Below are 27,409 nucleotides of genomic sequence, written 5' to 3'. Positions count from 1 at the left end.
CTCCATATACCCACTACTTCCTGGACTGGCCCTCAGGAAGCTCACCCTCAACATAGCCAGAACTGACCACCCTCCCCGGCTGCCTCCAGAGGAATGATCAGGCAGCCACCACCTCCACAATATGGTCTGTGCTCAGTTTGCTGGCTCCTCTCTCCTCGAGCCCCTTGACATTGTACCCCATGTAAACATCAAACTTAAACCCCATTATTTCCACTCTCATCCCTCTGCATAGAACATGGAAATCTCTTGGACCCTGACCTCTCTCCCAGCGCTCAACCACAAACTCTGAAAGGCCTCCTGGTAAGGTCATCATAAATAGTAATTTGTAAAGTACTAAGTATAGCATCCCACACTGCCCTCTACCCCTAGCCCCACTACTGTAGTGAGTTATGGAGCAATAAGTGTGGGGTGGGAGTCAGGCAGGTTAGGTGGGAATTGTGGATCTGCCTGCTCTCGACCATGGGACTTGGCAGTTACTGAACTATTCAGGGTCTCAGTTTTCTCATCTGTAAAATGGACACAGTGATTGCATCTACATCCTACATGGGGACATGGGCTTGGCTGTTTAGGGCAGGGCAGGGCTTAGTGAATTCGAGTAAGAGTTTTCCCTTTCTTCCTTTTCTCCAACTTGATTTTCTGTTGGAAAGTGGGAGGGGGCACTCCAGGGGATCTCAATGGGCTGTTATAGCTTTGTCACTTTCAGACAAAATGCCAGAGGCCTTATGGGGCACACAGTGCAGACCTTCCTCAGAGACAGCCTGGCTTCCTTCTGTGTCTCTCAGGGTCACTTTGCCCTTGTTTCCCAGGTACTGGTCACCTTAAGGAAACCAGTGAAGCAGCTTCCAGTGTTGCCATATTAAAGACATTGTCACACTGGGTAATTCTCAATTATTCCAGCAATAAATGCTACTGCGGTCCTGTTCTGGGACAGGCTCTGGGCTCTCCAGGAACTTGGGGTTCTTGGGGCAGAGCCATCTGTGTGTGGACAATCGTGACTCTGTGTAGAAGACTCTCTGTGTGAGCTCAGCATGGAAAGCCCTTCACAGAAAGACACACAGGTGAAGGAGGTGCAGCAGATGGGAGACATCCTGGCTGAGACTGAACAGTGCAAATGGGAAGGGCATCCCCGGCAGAGCCTACAACCTGCACAGCCAGGTGGGGCTGGGGAAGGCTGGAAGGCAAGGTCCAGGGAGGAGGGTATATAAGGGGAGCCACGAGGGGGTGGATGGGCCCCATCAGGCAAGGTAGAGTTCAGGCTGCAGAGCCTAAAAGGAAGGGGGTGTTGCAGGGGTTTTCCCCAGGCCTGGTAGAGGACTACTGCTGCCCTTTAGAAATGGCACCCAGGTAGAAATATGAAGATTCTGGGATGGGATGAGTGATAGAGGAGGCCTGGCCCCAGGGAAGGGAGTAGGGACAGAAATATCTCTAAAACAGAATGGACAGGACTCAGTGCCTGACTGGGCCTGGGGTGTAGAGAGGGGGGACCAAAGAAGAGAGTCAAGGGACCCACAGATCCATCAGGAGTCATTTTGGATGTCAGTTCCTCCAGGAAGCCTTCCTTAAGCACCCCCACCACCATGCGGGTGAGAGGCCCTTGCTTGGAGCTCCCACTGCCCCAAGGACTAGCCTGGGTGTCCAGTCTGGCCTCCCTCCCCAGACCTTGGCCTCATGAGATGGGGTCCCAATCTGTCTGCTTCATTGCAGCCTCCCAGGTGCTGGCATGGAGGCAGGTGAGTAGCTAAATAAGCAGGAGTCAAAGTGCCGCAGAGAAGCACAGAAGTCTCCCTCCCTTCACGGGTCTCCCCTCCCTGCTCAGATTTCCAATTGCTCCCACCTCAGCTTTGCTGGACACATCCCCCCACCCCCCAGCCCTGCCTGCATGTTACCTGACTGTCTGCCCCCTATCTCCAAGTAAGCCTGAGTCCACTGTGCTCCCTGCTGGTTGTGCACCTCCCTGACCTGCCCCCACTCCTGAACTGTTGAGGCTGATCCAGTGACCTCAGCCCCAGTCACACACAACTGCCTTAGTGGCCTGGTGGGGGGAGCAGGGCTCCACAAAGCCCAGATGCCTACCCAGTACAGCTGGCTGCTCCCATCCTCAGGGCCCAGCAGGGTGAGCCATCACTTCCAGGGGCTCCTGGCACATGGCTAGGCCGGCATCTCTGGCCTGACCTCACATATGTCTGTGTCTGCCTCCCCCCAACCAGGCAGACAGTCAGTGACTCTAGACAGGGCGTCCCCAGGGCTGCGTCTGTTCTCCCATGGAACCAAGTGCTTGCTCCCAGGAGTTCTGGAGGGAAATGGGATGGGGCAAAGAATCCAGGTTGCTTATTTCTCCCACCAACCAGCCCGCAGACCTCATCACTTGCAGCCTGGCCCTGCTGCTCCCATCTCTAGAATCATGTGTACCTTATTCCTTCCAGGTGTGGGGCCACCAGGTGGAGTCCTGCCCCGGGTGTTGTGATCTGCAGGCGGACAGTCTCCTCACCTCTTGCACTGCAGCCAAAAGAGAGAGGTAGAGAGTTGCTGGTAAGAAAGGCCTCCCCTTCTCCATCTGTGCTGGGGGTCCCAGGGTGTCCTCTCTCAGGAGCGTCCTGGCTAGTGCAGTGGGACACCCAGACCTTGGCCCTCCCTTTGTTTCTCTTGTCTCCTCTTTGGACTTGAGTCTTCTTGGTGCCGCAGCTGAGCTTGGGCCACTGACCTCCACGTCCCAGAGGAAGGGGACCAAAGGACCTCTTAGCAGTCTCGTATTCTTGATCCCAGCCTCCTTCAGACACAGTGAGGGGCCTTCTGGGTACAGAGGTGAGCCCTGTCAGTGGATGCACTGCAGCATCCAAAGTGGCAGTTTGTGAGTTCATGGGCTGATGGGAACACATGGTGAGCAAGATGCTCAGGAAACCTACACACCAAATCTGGAGTGACAGCCAGTGAAAGGGGAGACTCAGGGCTTGAAGGTCAGAGAGCAGGTGCACATGAGCTAGAGCCCAGGCAGGATCAGACATTCTCAGCCCTCAGAAGGTCCCTTTTAGTGCTCCCTTGCTCAGAGCCTGGTTGAGAGTGACTGCACACAGCCCTCCAATTCCACTGGATTTTGTGTCCCCACTGCAGGGCCTGACACCCAAGAGGATCTGGCTGTGCTGATGGTTAGGGCTGGAGAGAATCTAGAACGTTCTGGCTTTGTGGGGTTCCTCTTCACTCCAATCAGGACACCTATCAGGTCCACATTACAGCCACTCACTCCTTCCTTTGGTTGTTCCTGGCCACTGGAGTACAGGTAGGAGTGAGTCCCAGGCCTGCCCTAGTGAAGCCCCCGGCCCAGCAGGACACAGGATGAGGGCCAAGTGGCATGGGCACTGACACAAGTCACCTGTAAGGCCATGCCCAAATCAAGCCCCAAATGCACCTGGAAAGTTCCATGGAGGAGTAGCTCAGCCCAAACTCACTGGAGGGAGACAGAGGAAGGAGTGAGGAGGTAGAGGCCGGCAGGGCTCTTAAAGACAGAGACCAGATCGACTGTGGCAAAGAAAGTCCACAAGATGTGCTTGAGGCAGAGGTGGGGCCTTGACATGATCAGGCACGTCAGAAAGGACACTCGGGGGTCCCAGGAGGAGGAGGGGTGCGTGCGGGGCAGGATGGAGACAGGGAGCCCCTGGAGGGAAGGTCAGTGAGCTGCTAATCTCTGTACCTTCTGGACACTGAGATGACGAGAGGAAATGGAAGGGCTGTGGTGGACAGGGCTTCTCTACACACGAAAGCCCAGAGGGGGCCTGGTGCACATGGGTAGCTCTGATCTCAGTCCATCTCCATTCGTGATGACCATGAAGACAGCCTGTTGCTCCTTTGTACCACGGAGCAGGGACACGTTCCACTGTCCCTGGGGATGTCACAGGCAAGTAAAGCATACCTTCTCCCTGGCATTTCTAGTTCTGTCAGACAGGAAACAGGAACCAAGCGCTGTCCCAGCTGGCACCTTTTCCTCAACGCTTGCCTCATGAGCGATTTTGACTTAAAGGCTCAGCCCCCATGGGTCCTGCATTGTGTCCATCCTAAAAGATGTGCTAAAGCCCCTGGTATCTGTGAATGTGACCTTATTTGGAAATAGTGTCTTTGCAGAGGTAAATATTTACGATGAGATTGTATTGGAGTAGAGCGGGTGCCTTATAGAAAGGGGACAAATACACAGAGGGAAGACAGCCATGTGATGGCAGAAGCAAATGTCGGACTGATGCATCTACACGCTAAGAGGTGCCAAGGACTGAAGCTGAGAGAAAGGCCTGGAACAGACTCTACTCCAGAGCCTTCAGAGGAGCAACTTGCCCTGCTGACACCTTCCTTGATTTAGGACTTCTGGCCTCTAGAACTCTGAAAGCACGCATTTCTGTTGTTTAATCCACCCAGTTTCTGGAACCCTTTCACGGAAGCCCCAGCAAATTCACACGGGGGCCTTCCAGCCTCTCCTCCTCTGCAGCCAGCAGCCTCGCCCCTCTCCAGACCCTCAACCACCCACACCTTTAGTTCAATCTGAAGGGGTCGGCCAGGTTGAGAGCTGCTGGAGGCCAGAAGCTCTTATCCAGTGAGGCTGAAGCTGCAGGTGGGAATGCAAGTGGCCTGTGCCAAAGGACTCATCCAGCTAAAAGAGGGGGAGAAGTCAGGGAGGAAGGACAGAGGAACTCCTCCTCTGCCTCCCATGGTGGCATTTCCCTCTGACACCAGTAGAGGGCAATATTGGCCTTTTCATTTGATGATGGACTTCCTGGTGGCTCAGACAGTAAAGCGTCTGCCTGCAATGCAGGAGAGCCGGTTTGATCCCTGGGTCAGGAAGATCCCCTGGAGACAGAAATGGCAACCCACTCCCGTACTCTTGCCTGGAGAATTCCATGGAAAGAGGAGTCTGGCGGGCTACAGTCCATGGGGTTGCAAACAGTCGGACATGACTGAGCGACTTCACTTTCTTTCACTTTCTTTCTGCAGCTCAAGAAGCACCCAACCGTACCAGCACCAAGGCACTGCACAAAGGACTTCACATGCATTATCCCATTTAGTCTTTTGGACAGCCTCTGGAGGTAGGTATCACTGCTCCCTATTGCTCCCTATTTTACATATGAGGACCCTGAAGCACAGAGAGACTTAATCAAGGCTACACAGCCCATAGAGGGCAATGCAAGGGTTTTGCCTTGTACCAGAAGCTGTGCTCTTACTGACGGCTCCTTAGTTCCTCTGCCAGGCAGCATGCTGGGGCCCAGCCTCATCTGATCAGGTGAAGCAGAGAGGCAAGAAAGCTTGAGCAGTGCTGTGATGGGGGCAGCAGCCAGGCCTGGGGCTCTCACACAGGCTAGTGTCTCTGAGAGGGGGTATCCGAGAAAGTGCACTTTGGAAGGTGAGCAGGAGTTATCTTTCACATCAAGAATGGGGAAATGAGATGAACCCAAGAAACTAGGCCACATGGTGCATGGAGGCAGGGCCACTGCCACAGGTGGGCTGTTGAGGTGGAGAGGGAAAAGGATGGAGGAGATAATGGAGATGGGAGCTCAGATTTGGACACTTGGTACTGAGGGGCCTTTGGGGCACCCAGGCAGGTCAGGGGTCCAGAGCGGGATGGTGCATCCTGCTGTGGCACTCTTTCTGTTCCCCTGTAGGGTTTGGCGCCTAAGACGGGGGTTCCCCTCCTAGTTGGCCACAAACCAGCTATTTTGGTTCAATCCCTGTTCCCCAGTGGTCTGGGCTCCTTCAGGGATACAACCAGGCCTGGAATTCTAGATAACTAGCAGGCAGGAGCCAGGCATGGGGGGCTGATGGTGACCCCCTGAGTCACTGCAGGGCCTCATGGGGGTAGCATCAGACAGGAAGGCTGCCTGGGACCAGCCAGCAGTTCATGGGGAAGCTACCTTGTGGTTTGCAAACACTAATGGAAGAGCCTTCCTGACCAACCACTATCACATACTTATGGTGGGGGACTTGGTTATGGCGGCCCGACCAAGACAGACAGCCACTTTGCTGTGACAGCCAGGTGGTGGGTAGTAAACATCCAAAGGAGTTCTCTGGAATAAATGTTAAAATGCCTGTCAACTGATAGCACAACCTAGTTCTCCTTCTCTGTGCTTTAAGAAAGCATGTGAAACCAATGTTAATTGCTTTTTTTTTTTTTTTTCAAAACAGAAATTAAGGAGATCCCTGGGTTGGGGATCCTGGAGAAGAGAATGGTTATCCACTCCAGTATTCTGGCCTGGAGAATTCCATGGACTGTATAGTCCATGGGGTCACAAGAGTCAGACACGACTGAGAGATTGTCTCTTTCACTTTTCAGAAATGTGCTTTGTTTTTTGGTAAATTGTGTCCCCTCCAAAATTTATATATTTACATCCTAATCCCCAGTACCTCAGAATGTGAGCTTATTTGGAATAAGGATGTTTCAGATATAATTAAGATGAAGTCACACTGGAGTAGGGTGGCTCCTAGTCTAATATGACTAATGTCCTTATAAAAAGAGGCGGTCAGGACACAGACACACTGAGGAAGACCTTGTGAAGAAATTCAGGGAGAAGACAGCCATTTATACACCAAATAGAGAGGTCTTAGTAGAAATCAACCCTACTGACATCTTGATTACAAACTTCCAGCCTCCAGAACTGGGAGACAATACATTTGGCTATTTGTGTCAACCAGTTTGTGACCCTTTGTTCCAGCAATGCTCGCATACTAAGCCCCTGTATTCCATTAGTCACCATGTCCCATCAATGCTACCTCGTGAAGAGCTCTTAAATTTTCCTGTTGCTCTGGCTGTGACCTGTGGCTGGCCTTGAACTCCTGCAGTTTTCTCTCTCCTCCACCAGTCTGGGCTGTAGCAGGTTATCATATCTCTCTCCTGGCACAGAAGAGGTGGCCCCAAGGACCAAGGTCACATACAAATGGTTGAGGGGCTTGAGTCAAGGAGGGGCGTGTGGACATGCAGGGGCATTACAAGACCCATAACAGCCCCAGGGGCAGTGGCGTTCTCACAGGACTTAGCATGATTCAGCTCAGAGTACAAAGAGGTATTGATTGCCTTTTGCCTGCAGACAAAAGAGAGCACCATTATCTGCCCAACACTCTAGGGCTCAGAAATCAGGGCAAATCAGAGCCCTGCCTGGAGTGAGATCACCCGCACTCAGACTGTCCCTGCCCTGTCACCTCAATGCCAGAGCTTCCCATCTCATGGGCTCATGGGCCAGACCCAATTCCTGGCACCCACCTGGGCTCAGCATGAGCTCCACCCAAATGGCCTGTGACACCTTGGTTCTGCCCCTGTCTGCACTGGCAAAGAAGGAGGGGGAGGACAGCGTTGGCAGGGTGAACTTGACCAACTTACAGGAAAGCCTTAGACGAGTACCCTGGCTGCAGACCACCTCACATCCCACAGTTGGCCACTACAGTGCTCAGTGGTGCAAGGGTTAAGTTGACACAGATAAGCACCAGACAGACAAGACTGAAGCACTCTCTCCCAGAAGACCAGGCTGTTTTGCTCCTTTAAACCTCAGGACATCTAGCCAGACAGGCCCTTACTGATTTCAGTGTCCCATCCTGTCACTGGGCACATGGGGACACTGACCCTGAGGCCCTGTAGGGAGGTGACCTGGCAGTCACCAGCCATGGGCAGAGGTGAGCAATTGATTACCTGCTTGAGCCAGCAAGGAATCTCGACAGAGCAGGGGGGTCCTGGCTTTTCTCAGAAGACCCATCCTCAACCACCCTTTGGGAAAGAGAGAAACAGATGCACTTGGGGCCTGAATGACATGCTTTCTTTCAGTCATGTTGGTGGCTGAGTGACTGCAGTTTGGGATAAGGACAGGACACGGGGTTGAGTAGTGTCCTGCCAAAATTCATGTCTGCCTGGAGCCTGGCAACGTGATCTTATTTGGAAATAGTCTTTGCAATCAATTTGTCATCAAGTTACAGTGAGGTCATACTGGGATAGAGTGAGCCCTAAATGCAACAACTGGTGTCCTTGTAAAAGGGAAACTTGGACACAGACACACAGAGAAAAGAAGGTGTTGTGAGAGTGGAGGCAGAGGTAGGAGTGATGTGTCTACAAGGCAAGGACTGCCAGTGACACCAGAAGCTGGAAGAAAGGCCTGGGACAGCTCTATGAGGTTCCTGAGGCTGCCATGACAAAGTACTCGCTAATCTTGGTGGGAACTTGTCTCTAAGATCACGCTGGCTGTATTCTGGTCAGCATTTTTGGTCTTCCCACCTCTGAGTCTCTGCACAGCTGGGCCCTCTGCCTGGAACACTTGGCATGCCAAGTTCCCCTTGTTTTTCAGTCCTCAGCTTGTCATATATGTCTTCCCTCTCTATCCAACAGACTAGCCCTAAATTCAGTTTTCCAGAAGTTTTTTTTCCCTGTCCTCCCCAAGTACTCTCCTCTCCCAGAAGATATCCTGTCCCCTCACTCAGCGGCAGGACTGATGTCCTGATCGTGGCCCACTGGCTCTTGTACAGCCTTTAGGACCCATCTCCAATGTCATGGTCACTCCCAAGGGCCTGGTCAGGCAGGGGTTCTCAATTACCCCTCCTGCCAAGGCATTGTCCAGCCAACCCATGGTAGGATGGGAAGGAGTGCAAAGGAACAACTGCTTTCTTCCCTGGTACCTACTCTTGCTGCAAAACCCCAGAGGCCAGTGTGCAAAACCCCAGTGTTTCCAAGAAACACTACAGCTCCATCTTGGGTCAGGGACCTGGTCCTATTGGCCACTGGCAAATGGAAGTTTCTTGTCACCAGCCGTGTTCTCTGAACCAGGCTCCTGCTTACGCAGCGTTGCTTGCCAGGGTCTTCTGTGACACCATGGCCAACCATGGGCTTCCTTGGCTTCAAAACAGAAGCCACCAACTCTGCACAACTCCCTCTGCACAGGGACAGCAACTGCATCCCCCCGGCACCCACTCTCTGCACACTCCACCCCTATGAGTGCAGGAGATTCCCTCCCTTTGCCCACACTTACCTCTTGGCAATGAACGGGGCTAGTGTCTCCTGGGCAGGGCTGCTGAAGGAGACAGAAAGGTGACATGTTCACAGAAGCCACAGACACATGACATCATCCCCAGCACCCTACCTGCCCTGATGGCAGCAGCCAGACCTCTCAGGTTTCCAGAAAGTACACATGGGGTCCCTGTAAACCCACTGTCACAGGCAGAGGAAGAGCAGAACCCTGAGGGGAAAGGACCTGGCCCAGAGTATGGAGCAGGTGGGTAGCCCTGCTGGGTCCCCTGCTGAGCTGCTCACCCAGGGTTCTTCTTGGCCGCTGACAGGACATAGGAGTGCTCCCGGGGAGCTGTCTTCCTCACCACACTGCTGGCAGCCTCGGACCTGGGGTGGCACAGAGAGGGGGCAGCTAATGGATGAGGCAGGGCAGCTACTCAGGAAGCAAAAGAAAGCTTTAGTGACCTGCCTGAGAGCCCACACTTAGCTGGCTGCACAGTGGGAAATCAATGCCCGGCACCCTGGCCCTGGAGCTCTTAGCTCTTCCCTCTGCTACTGTTGACTCTGCCCTTAGCACTGCCCGTCTGTTGGGCCTCCAGCATGGGGGCCTTCGGTGCATTTCCAATGTCAAGGACAGGCCAGCAGATGTTGGCACTGGGGGGCAACAGGCTGAGGTTGAGGCCTAGCTGTGCCCAAGCACCCAGGCCTCACTTTGGGACAAAGGGCATGGGCCCCTCTAGAGCCTGGCCCTGTCCCCAGCCATATGCAGGTGGCTTGTCCCTGGGCACCAGGCACTGCCTACTTTGGTCCAATTTGCTCAGGACCCTTTTGAACAAACTGATAGAGAAATTGCTCGTTACCTCGGTTCTGCCCTCATAGAAAGTTCCTTAGAGGGGGCCCCCGGGCAGGCTCAGCACTGAGTGGGTGGTTCAGGGACTCCAGGAATGCTCCCTGTTGCTGGCGGCCACCCTCCGCCAACAGACAAGACAGATGCTCCATATGTCATGCATGACCCCTGTCTCCCCAGGCGGTGGAGACTTGGGCCCTGCCCTGTCCGTGGGACACCCATCAGGCACCATTACCTCCGTTTCTGCTCATCAGAAGAGAAGCGCACCTCCTCCTCTTCAGCAGCTCTTGATGCTGAGCTGCGCCTGATGTTGTAGGGGGCCCTGGTGTGGGGGATTGAAGATGCTGCCAGTCATGGCCCCTCCTCCCTCGACCACCCTCACACCATTCTCTGTCATGCCCTCTGCAGCTTGGCCTCCTAACTTATAAAAACAACAACATGTGTTAGCCTGGCTGCCCCTGGACTCTGTTCAAGCCACTCCTTCCTCTTGGAAAGCTAGGCTTGCTATCCCTCCCTGTTCCCACCCTTACTGTCCCCCAAGACCCAGTTCAAGCCTCATTCCCTTCTGCAGAGAGATTCCCTAGTTGCTCCATGTCAATGGGTGATGACAGGGGACAAGCAAGATGTTGGGCCCCTGGGAATGCAGGCACAATCCACATCTGTCCAGACCCCGCCCTGCTGGGTCCACAGGAGGGGGTCTTGTGTGGGGCCACATTGGGAGCTCCAAGGGGGACCCCAAAGATTGACATACAAGAAGCAACCCACATTTAGTTACAAAGTGCCCATAGCTGACAGGCTGCCAGGGCCAGCAGCATGCTTGGACTCATCAGGTGCTAGGCCAGCCCGGCCCAGTCCAGGAAATAGTCAGGGCCATGACCCAAGACACTTTCTCTAGACCCACCAGCTCCTTCCGCAAGCTTCCTACAGCCCCTGCTTTGCCTGAGATCAGAAGTATAAGGTGTACAATGTCCAACTTTCTGGGGCTCGCCACCCTCTGGTGGGGTCCAGGCCCCAGTGGCAACTGGCAAGGAGGTCAGAGTGGCAGGACAGCAGTCTGCATTGTGCTCAGAGGCAAGCAGGCAGCTGCCCTCAGCGGGCCCCATGTTTGGGCCCTGGGAAAAAGGAACCAAGTTGGGTCTGCGATTGCCTACTCACAGCTTCTTGTAATCCTCCGTGGTCATCTTGTAGCCAGAGGAGAAGGGGCGGGGAGGGCCAGTGGGAGCTGCTTTCCCCAGACTGGCCATGCTAGAGAGACAAGGAGTTTTCAGGTGTGTGCCTGCAGGCCCCCTCTTGCTTCCACATTTGCCTACATGGCCCAGCAGGCACATGGCAGGCGGACAAGTAAGTGCTGGTGCCCTTTCTTCTTTGCTCTAAGCCCTGCCAGATACCCAGGACATGTGCACCACCCTGAGCAGGGCCACCCTCTTGCCATAGACAGGCCCAGCCCCCTTGGTCCTGCTTTTCTGACACCAGGTTCAGCCTGTTGTCAGCCTGTTGAGAAGACGGCGGCCCAAAGCACACAACTCAGCATAGCTGATCAGCAAGTCTGGGCTCTGCACAGCCTCTTCCCTGTGACTCTGTCCTGGTGACCCTGTACCACGACTGGCACAAGGACAAGGGCACTGGTTGCGTGGTCCAGGGCCATTCCTTACACAGGAAGAGACCTGACACCTGACACCTACCACCCACTCAGTGACAGGCAGTGGACTCCCATACCTCCCACTGGACAACTGGCCAGCACTCTGTGGACACACCTTTTTGGAGCTCCATTGGCCTTGGGGAAGTGCTGGTGAGGCTGGGACGAGCTGTCCACAGGCTTGGTGAACACTCCGCTGAAAGAGAGTCCGGGAGAAGCAGCCTGGTGAGCCCCCTGGGAGAAGCCAGGGCCATGTGGGTAGGCATGGGGAGGCGGGCGGGCTCCTGCAGTCACCTACCGGATGATATAGCCTGTGGGAGCCCTCGTGCTCAGGGGCCTGCTGAGGGAAAAGAAGGTAGGATGTGAACTGAAGTCTCATAGGTGGGCCCAGGCTGCCTGATGACAGTAAAGGGGGTGGGCTGGTGGGTATCCCAGTGTGGTCAGAACAAGGGCAGCAAGAGGCCCTGGTTGCTTCTCAAGGCAGCCAGCCATATCTGCATCCCTAGCCAGGGTGCCTGTCCTGGTCTGCCTGTCTCCCTCATGCTTCCCAGGAAAGGCTAATTCTTCTGGGCCCTGGCTCACAGCGGTGCCCAGGAAGGTATGTTCCATGGCTGGGCATGAACACAGAGGTATTCCATCCAAAGTCAGGTTTCTCCCTGTTCTGCCAGGCCCCAGTGCTCCCCTGAGCAGGTGTTCTTCTGAGATGGATGACAACATTCCCTACCTCTACCCTCAGAGCTGACCCAGCTCAGGCTGGAGGCTCTATGGTCAGAGCCTGGGGGCTGAAGCCATGTCAGGTAGAAACCCTAACCTGATCTGATGCCCCACTCTGCCCAGTACTCTCCAGGAAGACTCATGAGGGCCCAAGGGGTGGAGCCCAGGCAGGAGCCAGAGAAGGCCTGCTATCCTTTATCTCCCATTCTGCTCCAGCCTCCCTCCTCCAGCTGGTGGGATGCCTTCACTCCCTGCCTGGGGAGCAGGGAGTACTCAGAGGAGTCCAGTGAGGGATGTGGGCAGGGAAGATTAGGCTGGAGTAGCGTGGGATGGTCTTAAGACCACCCCTTTAAAGGGACCCACATGGGCAGGTGGCAGGGGCACTGCCCTCCATCCCCACAACTCACTTGGGCTGGGAGCAGAGCAAAAAATGTCCCTTATCCCATGTGTTTTCCAAACATACTTCCAAACCAAAGCCCAAGCTGAGAACTGCACCCCCAAAGTAAACATACCCCACAATGAGTAGATTATCTTTGAACTATGCTCAGGCCCTTGCCAACTGCCAACTGCTATCACAATCAGCAAGTCTATCTTTTAAGCTCATCTCTCTACTTGGGTCAGGCCCCTTTACCCTGCTAGGATGTCAGTTCCCTGAGGAAAGGGTTGTGTCCTCTGTGCCCAGTACAGGACCTGGTAGGTGACAGGTGCTGAGTCATTGAGAGATTCTGGGCAAGGCCACTGTGACCAGAGGCAGCCCGTTGGGCTAGCACTGAACTTGGACCCCACCCTTCCAGCTGTGGCCACTGTCCTCAACTGCCAACTGCTGTCTCTTTGGAACAAGGATCAAGACTGAATTTAGTGCCCCCACCCCCCGCCAACCTCAACCTAATTCCCTATCCCCTAATGCTAAACCCCTACTTCTTAGGAGTAGTTCCCCCTGATCTGGGCAGGATGTGCTGACACTTCAGAACCACCCTGGACACCTCTATGCAAAAGTCCTTGAAATAGAGAGGAGAGCCAGCTGTCAAAACATGTCATCTTGAACTTGGAGTCTGCCCTGGCACTCTGATTACCTATGCAACAGAGTCATGTGTGACTCTTTAAGGCCCCAGAGGATCTCAGAGACATTGTCTGCACCCCTTTGGGGGTGTTCAGTGACAATTTTGGTCTCAGTTCACAGCTGAAGTCATGGAGGTGTAGCTGGAGAGGCAGCTGGCCCCAGGGGACCTGCATCCAGTCATCCCTGTGCTCTTTTTCCCAGGAAGTGGAAAATCCGTCCCTCCAGTGGAGTTCAAAGGCCTCCCTGCCCCCCAAAGACTGCAGTGCGGGCCCACCCACCTGCCATCTGGGCAGCACCTCTCACCTGGCCTTCGGGACCTCCCCAGCTGATGAAAGCGAGGTGGCATGAGTCCAGCCGGAGGGCAGCTCACTGAGCAAAGAGGGAACACAAAAGGGGACTGCCACATGTACCTCAGGAACTTGGCCCACCATTCCCATTGCACCTTCTCCTTCCCCGGCCCGTGTCCACATTGCACACTCTGGCACCGGGCCTTTCCCACCCTGGGACTGGTTTAATGTAACCCATGGAGTGCCATCCAAGACCCAGCCTGTCGCTGCTGGCCCTCCCAGCCTCCCAGACTTACAGGGTGCGGCCCTCCGATTCATCCTGTTTGGTGATCCAGCTCTTGTCCCCCTTAAGCGTGGTGCGAACCTTCATCTGCTTGAGGACAGTATTGCGCTCCTCCTCGCCTGCTGGGAGAGGCTTCCCTGGTGGTGGCAAGGCCAGGCAGCCTCAGCAGGGGCGCTCCACCTCAGGGCCCCAAGGCCTGCTTGCAGCCCTCCCCATACACTGCTCTCACTCTGCTACTTTGTGTCCAAGTCCAGGCCCAGGGGGCACCCAGACCTCACCTTTGCTGCTTCCTCCAAGAGCTGAGATGCTCATGGTGTTCATTGTGAACGTCTCTTCTCAGTAGATTCAACAGGGCTCCTGGGGGCAAAGGCAAGCACACGGTTTGTTACTTCTCGTATTTATAATGGCTCATCACCATAAGGTCCTTGGCACACTGAGACCTTCCAGACTGTCCTCTGGGCATGGGGAAGCCAGAGCTGGTGAAGTCTGGCCAAAAGGCCCCTCTGGGCAGCACATCCTACATCTGCCCAGGGCCACTCACCTTGGGGAACGCATGGCCTGTCTGTTGGGGAGATGGCTGAGACAGGCAGGCCACCAACTCTTAGAGAACTCTGATGGCCAGACTCCTGCCTGGTGAGTGTTGGCAGCAGTGGTCAACACTAGTGGATCCAGAAGGAGGAATGGGGAAGGATAGAGGCTGGGGGACAGTCTCTTTGGGGTTGGGCTGTCTCTCTCACTCCTTAGTGGCCATCTGACAGACCTTGAATGGGTCATCTAACCTCTCCCTCTGACTTGCCTCATTGTCCTCATTTATAAAATGGAAATTAAAAAAAAAAAAAAAAAGTCCACCTTTCAGGACTGCTGTGAGAACAGAAGACACCAATATTCTTGCAACTGCCCAGCACAACCTAGCACGGTGATCATAGTGACTCTCAGCCTGTCCTTAGTCAGCATGGCCTGGAGGTGTCAGCCCTGTGTAGCTCAAGGGTAGGCTCTGTGTCCAATGGGCAAGCCCTTGGGCACCAGGTGAGGTGTCCTGTGCTCTGATTTCTCTTCCTAACTTTGTCTTCTAGCCTCATTTTTGCCTCTCTGCCCCTGAGGCAAGTGCTGCCCTTCCGTGGCCTGTGAGGGCCTCCCAGGTCCAGGAGGGGCTGGAGAAGGGAAGCCAGCTCTCCAGGATGGAACTGACAGAAGATGGCTTGAGTCAAAGCACTGACCCACCACAGCCTGTCCCTTGGGCCTCAGGAGAGGGGCAGGAGGCTTCGGTGAGTGGTCATGACAGTAAGCAGGGCTCCTGGCTCTGCCCACACAGTCCTAGGCACAAGGGTCTCCCTATTAGAGGCCCGCCATCTTCTGGGCCCCTGTAGGGCCAGGGCCTGAGCAGTTGGGCCATGCTGCTAGCTGGCAAGTCCAGGACATGTTTTCACGGAGGTCAGGGGCACATTAAAATGGGCAGGGCAGGGCAGGGCGCCAAGAGCAAACCAAATTTGCCATGTCAGCAAGGGCTGGATTTCCCATAAACTGTACTGACGGAGCAGCCAAGGAGGCCTGAGCCTGCCGCATGCCAGGAACGGCACCTCATCACTGCGAGTGGGAGCCCTGCATGCCTAGCCCTGCACTAAGGTTGCCACGTCACAGCTCACTCCAGAGGAGATCCTAGGACCACAATGCCCACTGGCCCATCCCAGCAGCCCCTGGAGCAGCCCATTGAGCCGCCTGAGATCTTGGTCTCAGGCTGGTGACTGACTGACAGGCCTTGCGGGGGGTGGGCCCTTACCTCTTCTGGGCCTCAGCTCAGGACCTCCCACTACTTGGTTGGAAACTCACCAGTTTCCCCTTGACAAGCCTCTTGGTCACGCTGCCTAGAAGTTTTCTGTCAAATCAGAACCAAACAAGCCACTTACTTCCCAAATCAGGGCAGGTGCAGGCACATGCCCAATGATACAGGCAGAGGGGCCACCAGGGACTCCCAGGCCAAAGTGGCAGGGGCACTCACAAGAGCCCACGACAAGGGAGTAGAGTTTGGTAGGTCCTGCTCCAGACTCCATCTTCACAGTTTCTTGTCCTACCTCATCAAGCAAAGACCAGGATGGATGTTTCGTCTCAGAAGTCAAAAGTCTTTTTTGATGGGACTATAAATTTGAGTCAGGAAGAAAAATCTTCTCATGGGACTGAAGATGGCAGCTCTTTATGACACGGAGACTTTTAGGTGATGAGTCCCAGCCAGATGGACACACACCTGAAGTCTGAATCCGTGTCCCAGTTAGTTAGCTTCTCCCTCCACTTTACCACTCCCCTCACACCTACAGTTCACAGGCCACAGTCACTACCAGCTGCCATCTGTGCTTTCTTCTGGCAGCACTCACTGCCCCCTGATTCTTCTTGGCCCACATCAGCCCTCGCTTCTCACTCAGCTTCTGCTGGCTCCCTACCATCTCTAAGACTGGGGGAAAACTCCCCTGACCCAGTCACTCTTCTCACTTCAATGTCAACACTGTGCTCCAAGTGGACCACACGCCTCAGCATCCCTGGGAGCTGACCTTGCCAGGTCAGTCCCCTCCTGCCACCCCCTGCCCCCTGCCCCCATTTATGCCACTGGACTAGAGGTTGGCAGGGGTCATGCTCCTGACTTACACAATATCACCACCAGTCTTCTGACCCAGTTCTCCTCTCAGACCTACCATCCCTTCCCTTAGTCTGACCCATCTCAGAACTCAACCCATACTGCAGACAGGGGCAGCTTTGCAGGATTGGGTGTGGACCACTCAAGAGGGCTCTTTCCTGGAAGGCTCTCAAACAGGGTTGGCCGGCGGATCAGTCAGGGCATCATTTTGGAGGACAAGTCTCACTGTGTACTGAAAGCCTCAGAGAGGGCAAGGCCATTGATCCAGCCATTCCCTTCATAGCAACCTCTCTTAAGGAGACAAGCACATAAGTAGAACTCAGTATACAAGAGGGTGTCATCTCAGTGTTGAACATGATGGCAAAAATTTGGTGATAATACAAATTCCCAATAGTTGTCTTTAAACATATGATCTACCGTTCAAGCAAATAGTAGGCAGCCATTACAAATGATATTGATATATGCTATATTTAACAAACTTTCATGTATATTGGTTTCTATATATTATTAGGTGAAAGGCAGCTTTTAAAACAATATCTGTAGGATGTGTTCATTTCCTTAAACTATATTTATATAAAAATGCACAGGAAAAGAGACATCTAAAGAATGTATACAAAACCATTTTACTCCTCTGTATATGATCATCTTCCACACCCCATCCTGCAAAGCTGTCCCTGTCTGCATTATGGGTTGAGTTCTCAGATAGGTCAGACATGCACATGGCAGGAGACACACTCCTAGAAGCTCAAAACCACAAGGACACAGTAGGACAGAAGGAGCACACTTTGCAGACACAGGCTCTGACACCGGGGCAACCCGCCTGCAGTAAGTATGCCATCCTCCTGCTTCACTATGAGCAAACTCAGCTGGGGGAGGTTGGGCAAGTGGCTCCAGGCCACACTTCCAACACTTTCAGAGGGTGGTGGACCCAGCTAGAACCTAAGCACCCAGCTGTGGCTGCACAGTAGCCCTGCTGACCCCAGGTACGACATCACAGAGCCTGGGGTCCAGGTGGCCAGGCACCAGTATGGTTCTGGCTACACAGAGGAGACCTAGAACTTGGATCAGCCATGCACATGGTGTCTGCCTGGCCTCTCAGCCTCATGACTGACTCCAAGCCCCAGACCCCAGCATCCTCTCCAAAGTGGGCAGCCAACGCCCTGCAGCCCCAGCCTCTACCCTTTCCATGTCCAACACACCAAGGTCTCTCATGGCCAGGGCTTGCACTTGAATTCAAGAAGACATGGGAAGAAACTGTTCTAACTGCAGACCCATGCACCTCCCGACTTACCCCATGCAGAAGGTAGAGAACAAGACAAGATGGATGCCACATCACCCAAAGCCTCTACCTCCAGCCACCTTCAAAAGGCAGAATTCCCGCCTGATCAGGCCTTCAAGTCTTCTTCCTTTTCTGGGCACATGGGCTTCTTCCAAACTCTTCTAGGCTCTCCTGGCCCATGAGTCCCACTCTCTGAGCCTCATCTGTGAAGTGGTGCTGAGCCACCAAACCTGTGGCAGGACACCCCCAAGCCAGATGATGTGCCCCTCCCTGTAATTTGGTGCCAGCTCTATCCCATGCCATGGCTTGGTATCTGGATGCTAATGGGTGTCCTCACTGTGCACCTTTTCAGGACGACAGCCTGAATCTACCTTGATAGGGAGATGGCTTCTCATTTCTTAGGAAGTGTCACATCACCCTGCCCAAGTGCCTATCTTGGGCCACCAAAGGAATGGGTGGCTTCCCTACCACCTTTCATCCTCTCTCTCAGTTCCACTAGGCAGGACCCTTTCCCTTGCTAAATCCAACCAAGGCCCTACATCCGGACTTGTCCCAGGGCAGCTCTGGACTAAGTGCAAGTCCTCCTGAGCAAGTCAGGCCACCCTCCATGCCCTTTACTCCCTTCTTCCTCCCTCTTCCATTTGCCTGCACTTGTCTCTTGGGGCAGGCTGGGGCAGTGTCCCTGGCATGGCTGGCTGAGAGAGTCAGGACAGGCTCTCTCTGACGCGGGTAGCTGCCCCCCACCTTCCTCCCAGCTGCTGCAGCCTCGCAAGGTCGCCTGGCAATCTCCCAGGAAAAGAGCTTCTGGCCTTGACTGGATAGAGAAAAGTGAAGAGCCAATGAGGGGGGTATGCGGAGCCTGTGGTCCCAGGCACAGTGAGCCCAGAGGCATCTGAGGCCATCAGCGAGTGCAGTCAGAGCTGAGGCAGAGGAGCTGGTGAAGGCAGACTAGTGGCAGGGAGGGACCTTGGAGAGCTGGCAGACAAGGACACCAGTGCTTGGCTGATGTATGAGGAGACAGAGATGGAGAGAGAAACAGCAGGAGGAAGGGTCACCCCGTCACCCCACAGGCACACGCTCTGCCTCCAAGATGAGAAAACTAACTGGGGGAAAGTTTTCTGGAATTACCAACCTGCCTGACTCCCCATGTCATGTCTACCCACTCTCCCAAGCAGGCGTCTGTGTCTCCACCCTTGACAAAAGGCCTTGAGCTTCAGCCCAGGCAGCGCCTCTCACAGGAGTCCTCATGTCCCCCTGGGGTCCCTCTGTGCTGTTGCTGCCCCCACACTCTTCCTTGGTGCTCCCTGGCCCATCTAGGATGGGCTGCCTTCTTCCAGACAATGGGAAGAACACCATGGTGGGGGCAAGGCGGTGGGGCTCACATGAAGGTCGACAGCAGGCTGAGTGACTGTCCTTCTCCCACCCTGGGCGGCAGGTGCTGGGTACCAGGCAGGGACCTCCCAGGTGAACTGGGAGGGAAGAGGAACAAAACACCTTCAGCCTTGCCTTCCAGGAGCTGCAGCCAGAGGGCACAGGAGTTGGGGCTTCTCTGCATGTGTATGTGCTGGACTCTGGCCACCATGAGCAAGCATGAGTGGGTGCACGACTGGCAGGGGAGCGAGGGGCAGGCCTTCCTCCCAGAGAGGAGTTGGGACACTCTGCAGCCAGGGAGCTGACAGGAGGTCCAGCTGTGTTTCCGCATGTGTATGGACCTTTTGCAGGGCCCCATCTCTGGCTGGCAAGGATCAGACACAATGCAGTCTCTTGGCACCAGAGTCCTTGGCTCAGCTCCGGGCAGACACGTTAGGCATGGCTCAGAAATCAAGAGTGAGGAAGCAGTGGGACAGGGCAATAGGGCATAGCTGACCGTGACCCATGCAGCCAAGCCCAGTGACTGAAAACAGATGTGACAGGGACATCTGGAAGAAGTCACTGAGGCCTTGGGCCACCCAGTGCAGGGGATGGTTGCTGGGCCAACTTGAGGCAGTGTTTTAGTAAAGCTCTGTCTGTGGGCATTTTTATGGGGCTCTGGCTCCCCCACCATTGGATAAAGGTGTCGTGACTAAACCATGGAGAAACAAAACCTGCAAGGAGGACCCCAGCTGTCACACCTGTTTCCTCTGGCCCTCTTATGACAAACTGCTTGAGGATCCAGTCAGCTCCCCTGACCAGAGTCCTTCCATGCCTACCTCCTGGCTGAATTCAACCTGGGGGCCGCCACCCTCAGTGAGAAGGGGAGATAGGGAGGTGGGGAGGACACCTGTGCATGATCCTTGAGGCTGTGCAACAGCTCAACACACCAGAAGACTGGCCCTGCCGATGGGGGATATGGGCCCAGGGGTGGGGCTGGTACTCATGTACTCCATGAATAAGAGCCTCCAGGGGTCCCAGCATTGGGGAACAGGCTCAAAGAAAAGTCCCTGTGCCTTATAGCCACCTCCCATAAGAGACAGCTGGGTCCTCTTTGGCTGTGTTTAAAGCAAATGCCTCCGAGCTTTAAGATGAGGATTCACCTTTGTGTATGAATGCCTGTGAGAGACCCCTCTCAAGGTCCTTCAGGGTAATGATGTGTCCCAGGGGACAGGTGACAACAAGGTAGTCAAAGCCCACCTGCTGGAGAGCCCTGCCTCTAGCCAAGGGGCTTCCTTAGCGAGCTTCCCTCTGCAGGCGGCCCAGCAGCCCTGAGCCTGAAGGGAGGAGCAGCAGAAACAGAAGCTGACAGGACGCTGACTTCACAGCAGAGGCACACCTGCTCTCTTCCAACTCACCTGCAAAGGAAGGAGCAAGAGACACAGAGTCCAAGTCCCATGGTGTCAGAAAAAATCACTAGACCCATCTCTTACCCTGTCTGGCTGAGGATGAAGCCCGGGTCTCAAAGCACTCCCAGACCCCTGCGCCTGTCCATGAGGGGACGGCACCGGTTTCAGTGAAGCTCATAACCAGGGCCATAGCCTCCCATTCTTCCTTGGCAGCATCCCTAGAGGTCAAAGGCCCAGCACCCTAGCGAGGACCTGCACCCAGACAAACAATGCTGAGGCCCCAGGCAGGATGTGGAAGGGAGCAGGAAGGGGGCTGGGGATCCCTGTTTGGTTATCCTCATCCGGTCCTTTTCTCAACGCACAAGCTTGGCTGAGTATCGAAGTTTGGACCCCGGTCAACTTAAGCCGCCACTGGGTCAGCTGACCTGATTCTCCAAGCCAAAAGGGGTGGAATGATCAAACATCCCATTTGTGAGACAGTCTCCCGAGACCAGCTCTCAGGAACGAGGACATCCTGATTCCCGGTCCCGGGAGCTGGCAAGAGGACAGTCAGCAGAAAGGTTGTTTTCCTCCAAGGGTTCCTGGGATCCAGAGATTCTCAGCAGCAGTTCAGGGGGAAGGGGCCCCTCAGAGGCCTTCCAGATTGATGGCTGAGCAGCTGGGTCATGTCCAAGCCCCTCAGTCGGCTAAGCAGCACACAGCTCCCAGGAGCCCTGGCCAGCCTCTTTGCCCTGTGCGAGCAGCAGAGCAGAGTGCCTTGCCGGCCCATGATGCTCCCATCCTAGGCCTCATGCCTGGAAGCCAAGGAGTGGCAGGAAGGAAGCACATCACGTGGAAAAGAGCTGGAGAAGACTTGGGTTGCAGAGGGGGAAAATGTAATATGGAAAAAAAATGCATGGACTGGGGGGAATATTTGTAAATGTGCTTTACAGGTAAATGACTTCTGCATGAAAGTCTGGAATTTTACCTCCCCTCATTCCACCCCTCAACACACCAGAATATAGACTTCTTGGCGTCAGCACCAGAAGGGCCCGGGGAGGCAGATGTCTGAGGCTGGCCAGCTCCCTCCAGGAGGTGGGGAGTTCAAGCCCCAGTAGGACACAACCACCTGGCCACCCATCACTTTTGTGCCCCTTTTCTAGCTCTCAGGGACTTCCCTGGTGGCTCAGATGGTAAAACGTCTGCCTGCAATGCGGGAGACCTGGGTTCGATTCCTGGGTCAGGAAGATCCCCTGGAGAAGGAAATGGCAATCCACTCCAGCACTCTTACCTGGAAAATCCCATGGACGGAGGAGCCTGATAGGCTATGGTCCATGGGGTGGCAAAGAGTCGGACATGACTGAGCGACTTCACTTTCACTTTCACTTTCTAGCTCTCAGCAGGCTGGATATAAGCAACTGCTCTGGGCAACTGGGCTATTGAAGAGGTGGCTTGGCATCAAGGACCAGCAAGGGCTTCTGGGCAGGACCCTCTGAGATGTCTCTGTGGAGGCCAGGGGGCTGGGCAGAACCAACATGCCGGGGACCCTTTGCCAGAGCCACTGACAAGAGCTACCTCAGTGTGGCCACCTCCCCTGCTGAGCCTCCCAGCACACACTCCAGGTGTCTCTGCAGCCTGGAACCAAGGTGGTCTTCAGTTCATTCCAGTGGGGCCCAAGGACAGTCAAGGGAGTTGAAAGGGACCCAGGGGTCATCAGAGCCCACTTCCACCCCAACAAACTCTTTCCACCCCAGGAACACCCCTGCACCCTTACTCCTGCCACCCATTCAGCCTCTGCTAGAGCAGGTACAGTGACAGGGAAGTCCTCTCCAGTTGCCCCTGGTCATGGAGATCACGAGTGAGGCTGTCATCTGACTTCCCAGCCCCCTCCTTCCTCACTCTTGTCCACTGCAGATCCTGACTTCCCAAATTTTCATTTACGGCCACATTTTCATTTATCCCATAAGGCTTATTCAGAAAGTTGAAGCCTGACCCAGTGCCGGGCAGACAGACAGGGGCCTAGAACAGCACTGCGTTTCCCTAGAAGGTGCCTTTGGCTCGGGTCTTTCTGAAAAAAATGAAAGAATGAGTAGGAGCTCGCTGGGCAGAAGTAATGAGGCAAGTCCTGGTTTTGCATTTTGTTTTAGTTCAATCTTAAACCAGGCCCTGCCTGATATGAGCATTTGTACCCGGGATACCTGTTCTGGTGGTAGGAATCCTCAGGCCTGCTCAGTGGGAAACTGACCGAGTCATCAGAAAGTCGTGTGCTGAGCCAACAATCCCAGGGACCAGATCAAGGGGCCACACAGAGCACCCGCGGTGCACCCACGATGCAGCCAGGGACTGCCAGGGACAACAAGCAGCAGTGGTGGGGGGCCTACACACCATTGCTCCCAGAGGCCAGGCCTCCTCTCAGACCCAGGCTGTGGCCACAGAGCCACCTTGGCTGCCACCACCTCTTGCAGTGGGTTGTGAGCACCCTCCCCACAGGAAAAGTGGCCTCTAGGTCCCTCTGGCATCTAGGTCTCCCAGGACGTGTGCTTAAGTTGTAGGTTCCGGCTCCCCTAATTCCTTATAGAGTTTGAGAATGACACCCCCTGGGCCACTGGTCCTTTCATTGTCCAGCCGGTCCCACCTCCTGGCCCTGCTGTGGCCCCTGGAAGGTGACAGTCACACAACTGCTCCCACATCAGCGTCCCCCTTCCTGAAGAAAATGACCAGAAATGTTCACAGTGGGGGATCCAGATAGGGGGTGGTCTTGGTACCATTCTTACCACTTTTCTGTGAGCTTTTGATTACTCCAAGATAAAAGTTAAAAACTCGAGTGAAAATCGTCAAAGAAAGCAAATCAGATGCTAGTTAGTAGGCATCCAGAAATGACCAAGAATGAAGTGTACTGTGGCAAATCACTTAACTGTGGGTGCACACAATATGTGCATCGTTGGCACAGACTAGCAGGGATTTTAAAATGGTTTCTCCTCGGGTGGAGAAGCCATATCCCTTCCAACCTGGCCTCAACCTCACTCCTGGTGACCATGGCTCCTGGAGGAGGATATGGTGACCCTGGCTCCACTGACAGCTCTGAAAGCACAGTGCTCCTGGCTTCAGCCTCCCTTCTGGACAGGTGACACGGGGCCTCCAGAGCTTTCATGATGTGCTCAGGTTTGCACAACTATACTGTGTCCAAGCTGGGGTCTTAACCCTGTCTGGTCTCCCAGCCGCTTTCCTACCACTCGACTGTAAAGGTGCCTGCGTGTCCCATCACACACCCTATGACCACCAGTCAACCTCTTTTGAGGGTCACTTTCAGGCACGCAGGTCTCTGGGTGGCTGCCCTTGTCCTGGCATAGGTCAGCTCTCTGCAAGTGCAGCAGGAAGGAATGAAGAATCCCTGATGGATCCCAAACTTCAGGACCCAAAGACCTGGGGCACCATATGGGTTGCTGCTCAGGACTCTGGAACCATGGAAAGCAGCTCTCCTCTCCCTCAACCACACTCCTGTCTGATGCCAGGGGCAGGGGCTGGCAGTTGGGGCAGCCTCATTCAGCAAGCAGAAAGCAAGCGGGTATTATGCATGAGCTGGCACCTTATGGGCTGTGGCCTGAAGCAAGATCCAGTCCAAAGGGATCAGTCAGCCATGGAGGCTGAGTGGAGAAGGGAGACAGCAGGCTTCCAGCTTCCAGAGAGCATTGGGCCAGATTTGAAATTTTTCTTGGCATCAACTGAGGGCAGTTCGGGGACCAGGTGCCGATGCCTACCATGGGCAGGTCCCAGGCCCACTGCTGGGGGCCTAGACTCTCTGTCCCACTGAATCCTAGGCCACAGGGGTGCTAAGCAGAAGCACAAAGCAGGCTGGAGGCCGAGGTGAAGCACTGGCTGCTCCTGGGATCAGTGCCCTCAGGTTGGGGCACTCAGTCTGGAATTTGGCTCAAGTTGAGAAGGAAGGGAGGTGGACAATTTCAAAGAATGCGCAGGCCTTGACTGGGCAGTTCCTGAGCTCCTTCTGCTGCTTCCAAGTCCTCCTCCTCCAGGAAGTATTTTCTGATCCTCCCAGCCAGGCCTGCTCCCCTATCCCAGGCTCCCACAGCCCCTGGTGGTAATGCTACTCAGGGCGGCAGCCCTCAGTGTGGTCGTGGTCCACCTCTGTCACTGAGTTGTATGTGTCCAGAGGGTACAAACGAACAGATCTGAGCACTTGCTATGTGCCTGGCCCTGTGCTTGGCGCCTCACATCAGCTCCCCCGGTTGAATACAGAGGCCCCAGCAAGGTCCTGGCTTCTGAAGGCACAAGGGCTAGGTCTGGGAACTGATGGACAGTGAGGGTAGGGTAGGTGAGATGGTTCTGCTCCTTCCTATCCTGGGGTGGTCCGGGGTGATGAGGTGAACAGCACAAGTGCCAGGGCCAACCTGCAGGCTGGCTCCTGGTCTATGCATCTATGTCCTGGCCCCTTCCTTTGAAGTAGTAAGCAGGGCCTCTGAACTAGTCTCTGAGCTGCCCCTGATTTTTCAGATGCGGCAGTGGAGACCCTGGGAAGGTAGGGCACTATTCCACCCCCACCTTCCACCACAGCTCTAAGTGAGCTGGTAATGACGAGTGGGAATGCAGAGCTCCTCCCAACTGTCCAGGCCTGTTGGCCCATGGGGCCCTGTTTTCTGTTCCCAGCCAGGTACCACGATCAGAAGTCCACAAGGCCATGAGGCCCAGGTGGGACTGGGTCCAGGTGCCAGGGGTCTGGACCACCTCTGGGTGGGTTGTGAGGGGCTCTCTCTCAGGGTTTGCTGAGTGGTCCTGAGATGTGGCTATGTGGCCTTCCACAGTGTGAAGACCAAGTGCAAATGGCTCAGCGTGAGCACAATTCCTATTGCAAAGCCCTGGCACACTTACCACTGACCTCATGTGAGCCCCCAGCAGCCCTGGGTGGGAGGCAACCAGGCATCTTACCCTCTTGGACACCCCCTGCTCAGAAGTAGCAGAGTAGGCAGAGGAGTTGAGTTTTTAGTCTCTTTCCAAGGCAGAGGTATCACTGTGCCTTTCCAAAGAGGACAAGGCTTTTGGCTCCCTTGCCCCCGAAACAATCCAGCCACAGAGCCTGCTCATGGCAGATCCTGTTGATAACACCCAGCGGCGCTTGATTCGGCGCCTTAGGTCTGAGCAGCTACCTTCCCAGTGGCCCTTCAGGAGACTGCCTGGTGCCCAGCACACACTCATCACAAGTAACCGGTGAGCCTCCTGGTCTGGGCATCAGGGTGAGCCAGACTCTGGGTCTTGGTTTTCTCATCTACAAAATGGACACAGGGAGAACTAGCTGATCTCAGATTCCCTTATTCCCCCGGCCTGCAATCAACTCGCAGAGCACCCTGGCCCCAGGCCATTTACTAACAATCACACCCTCTCTAGCAGAAAGAGGGTGGGCCAGGCCAGCCTTAGGTGCCTGTCTTCTTAGTCTCTTCACTCACAGCGAAATCAGAAAACTAAGTATCGTCCCTCAGCCGGCAGAATCCCTTAGAGAGAGTGAAGATTATGGATGGGGAAACTGAGGCCCCAAGTCGTCGCTGTCACCCGGCTGGGCTCTGCCCGAGTTTCCCTCCACCACGGACTCTGCCGGCCGCGTCGACGGCGGACGGCGACTCGACAGCCCTACCTGGCACAGGTGCCTGGCTCGCGGGACGGGCGTAGGGTCCGGCGGGCTCGGGGCGCGGGCTCCCTCCGGTGGGCAGCGCCGGCCTGGCCGGGCTGGGGAGAGGACGCGGGGCGCGGGACGCGGTGGGGAGCAAGCGGGCCGGCGAGGAGGCGCGGACTGGGCTCCGCCCTCAGGAGAACAAACAGGTTTTCTCCTGCGCCCAGAGCCTCGCCCCTCGCCCCTCCTCTCGGCCGGCCCCCTTCCTCTGCCCTCTCCTGGGGTAGGTAGATGCGCCTGGCACATTCCGGACATTCCCCCGCCAGGGTCCTCGGCCCACAGGCAACTTCTCGCCCCCCCCCCACCACCCCCCAACCCGGGGCCGCTGGAGAAATCAAGGCCGGGGCTCCCCGCACCGAGCCCAGAGCTAGCTCCCGAAGGCTCGGCCGCGGTGGAAAACTTCCAGGCAAATTCCTCCGCACTCGCGGCCCCCGAGTTGGGAGGCCGCCGCCACGTGATGGGGCCGGGCTGCCCAGTTGCGCCCCAGCCCGCTCCCGGCCCGATCTGGCCCCGGATCGGGGCGATGACTTGCGCAGATGCTGCGGGTTCATTCTGTGGAGAGCTACTGTTCCTAGATCCATTTTACAGATGGAGATACCAGACAGGGGTGGGGAGGGGGACTGGGGGCTGTCGGCTCAGATCATGCAGGAAGTCCCGGAGGCTGGAAAGGAGAGGAAAGGCAGAGAGCCTACTACCCGGCGGCGCCTGAGTTCTCACGCTGGGAAACCCTCCTGGGAAACTTGGGGTTCCAAAGGCACTGCAGCGAACACCCTGTCCGCCTAGCCAGGGCATCCCCGCAGACTCCGTGGGGGGACACAGCCAGATCCAGAGGTCCAGTGCGGTTTCATGAGTGTCATTCATTCATTCCTGCTTTTTGTGTACTTGTGTCATTGTTATGCTTGCTGAGTACTGGTGACAGTGAAGGCACTGGGCTAGGGGCTAGGATGGACTGAGTGTCAGAAGAAGCCCCTACCCTTACCTGTGGGGCTTCTCTCTCCAAGAGACCACACAGAATTGGCAAGGAGATGGTCTATGAGGATGAGAGCATCCAAACCATGGAGCAACGGGTTCTCCTTCAACAAACAGTGCTGAATCTAGGTCCCAAGGGTCCTCCAATCCATCTGCTTCTCTCCACGCCCACTGCCGCCACCCTAGTCCAAGCCTCTTCATTGTTTTCCCTGCCTCTGGTCTTGCCTTCCTCCCCATCCAGTCTCCACACAGAAGTCAGTCGAGGACTTTGCACATGGCTCCAAAGCTGCCTGTAGCTCTTTGATGGCTTCCCATTGCTCTCAAGATAAAAGGCAACCTCTTT

The 27,409-nt window shown here is 55.2% G+C and overlaps 1 protein-coding gene across 11 annotated transcripts in view; it reads right to left on the bottom strand.

Moving 5' to 3' along the window:
- ZNF185 (zinc finger protein 185 with LIM domain) overlaps positions 1 to 26,339 on the bottom strand; it is a 58,999-nt gene extending 32,660 nt beyond the window's left edge. The window contains exons 1-12 of one of the 11 annotated variants that reach the window (XM_061408873.1): positions 26,062 to 26,321; positions 20,293 to 20,450; positions 14,059 to 14,137; positions 13,794 to 13,917; positions 13,514 to 13,579; positions 11,735 to 11,776; positions 11,555 to 11,632; positions 10,956 to 11,045; positions 10,036 to 10,122; positions 9,257 to 9,340; positions 8,976 to 9,014; positions 2,410 to 2,496 (exon numbers count right to left, since the gene is read on the bottom strand). In XM_061408873.1, coding sequence (XP_061264857.1) covers positions 2,410 to 2,496; positions 8,976 to 9,014; positions 9,257 to 9,340; positions 10,036 to 10,122; positions 10,956 to 11,045; positions 11,555 to 11,632; positions 11,735 to 11,776; positions 13,514 to 13,579; positions 13,794 to 13,917; positions 14,059 to 14,101 — 740 coding nt within the window. In that variant the 5' untranslated portion in view covers positions 14,102 to 14,137; positions 20,293 to 20,450; positions 26,062 to 26,321. Of the gene's footprint in view, positions 1 to 2,409; positions 2,497 to 8,975; positions 9,018 to 9,256; positions 9,341 to 10,035; positions 10,123 to 10,955; positions 11,046 to 11,554; positions 11,633 to 11,734; positions 11,777 to 13,513; positions 13,580 to 13,793; positions 13,918 to 14,058; positions 14,138 to 20,292; positions 20,451 to 26,061 lie in introns of those variants that run through there. The other 10 variants (XM_061408872.1, XM_061408869.1, XM_061408877.1 and 7 more) reach the window with 10 other exon arrangements.
- Positions 26,340 to 27,409: the final 1,070 nt, after the last annotated feature.

This window comes from Bos javanicus, chromosome X (assembly GCF_032452875.1).
Source record: "Bos javanicus breed banteng chromosome X, ARS-OSU_banteng_1.0, whole genome shotgun sequence".
Taxonomy (NCBI): Eukaryota; Metazoa; Chordata; class Mammalia; order Artiodactyla; family Bovidae; genus Bos; species Bos javanicus.
This window is presented reverse-complemented; position numbering and strand designations above follow the sequence as displayed.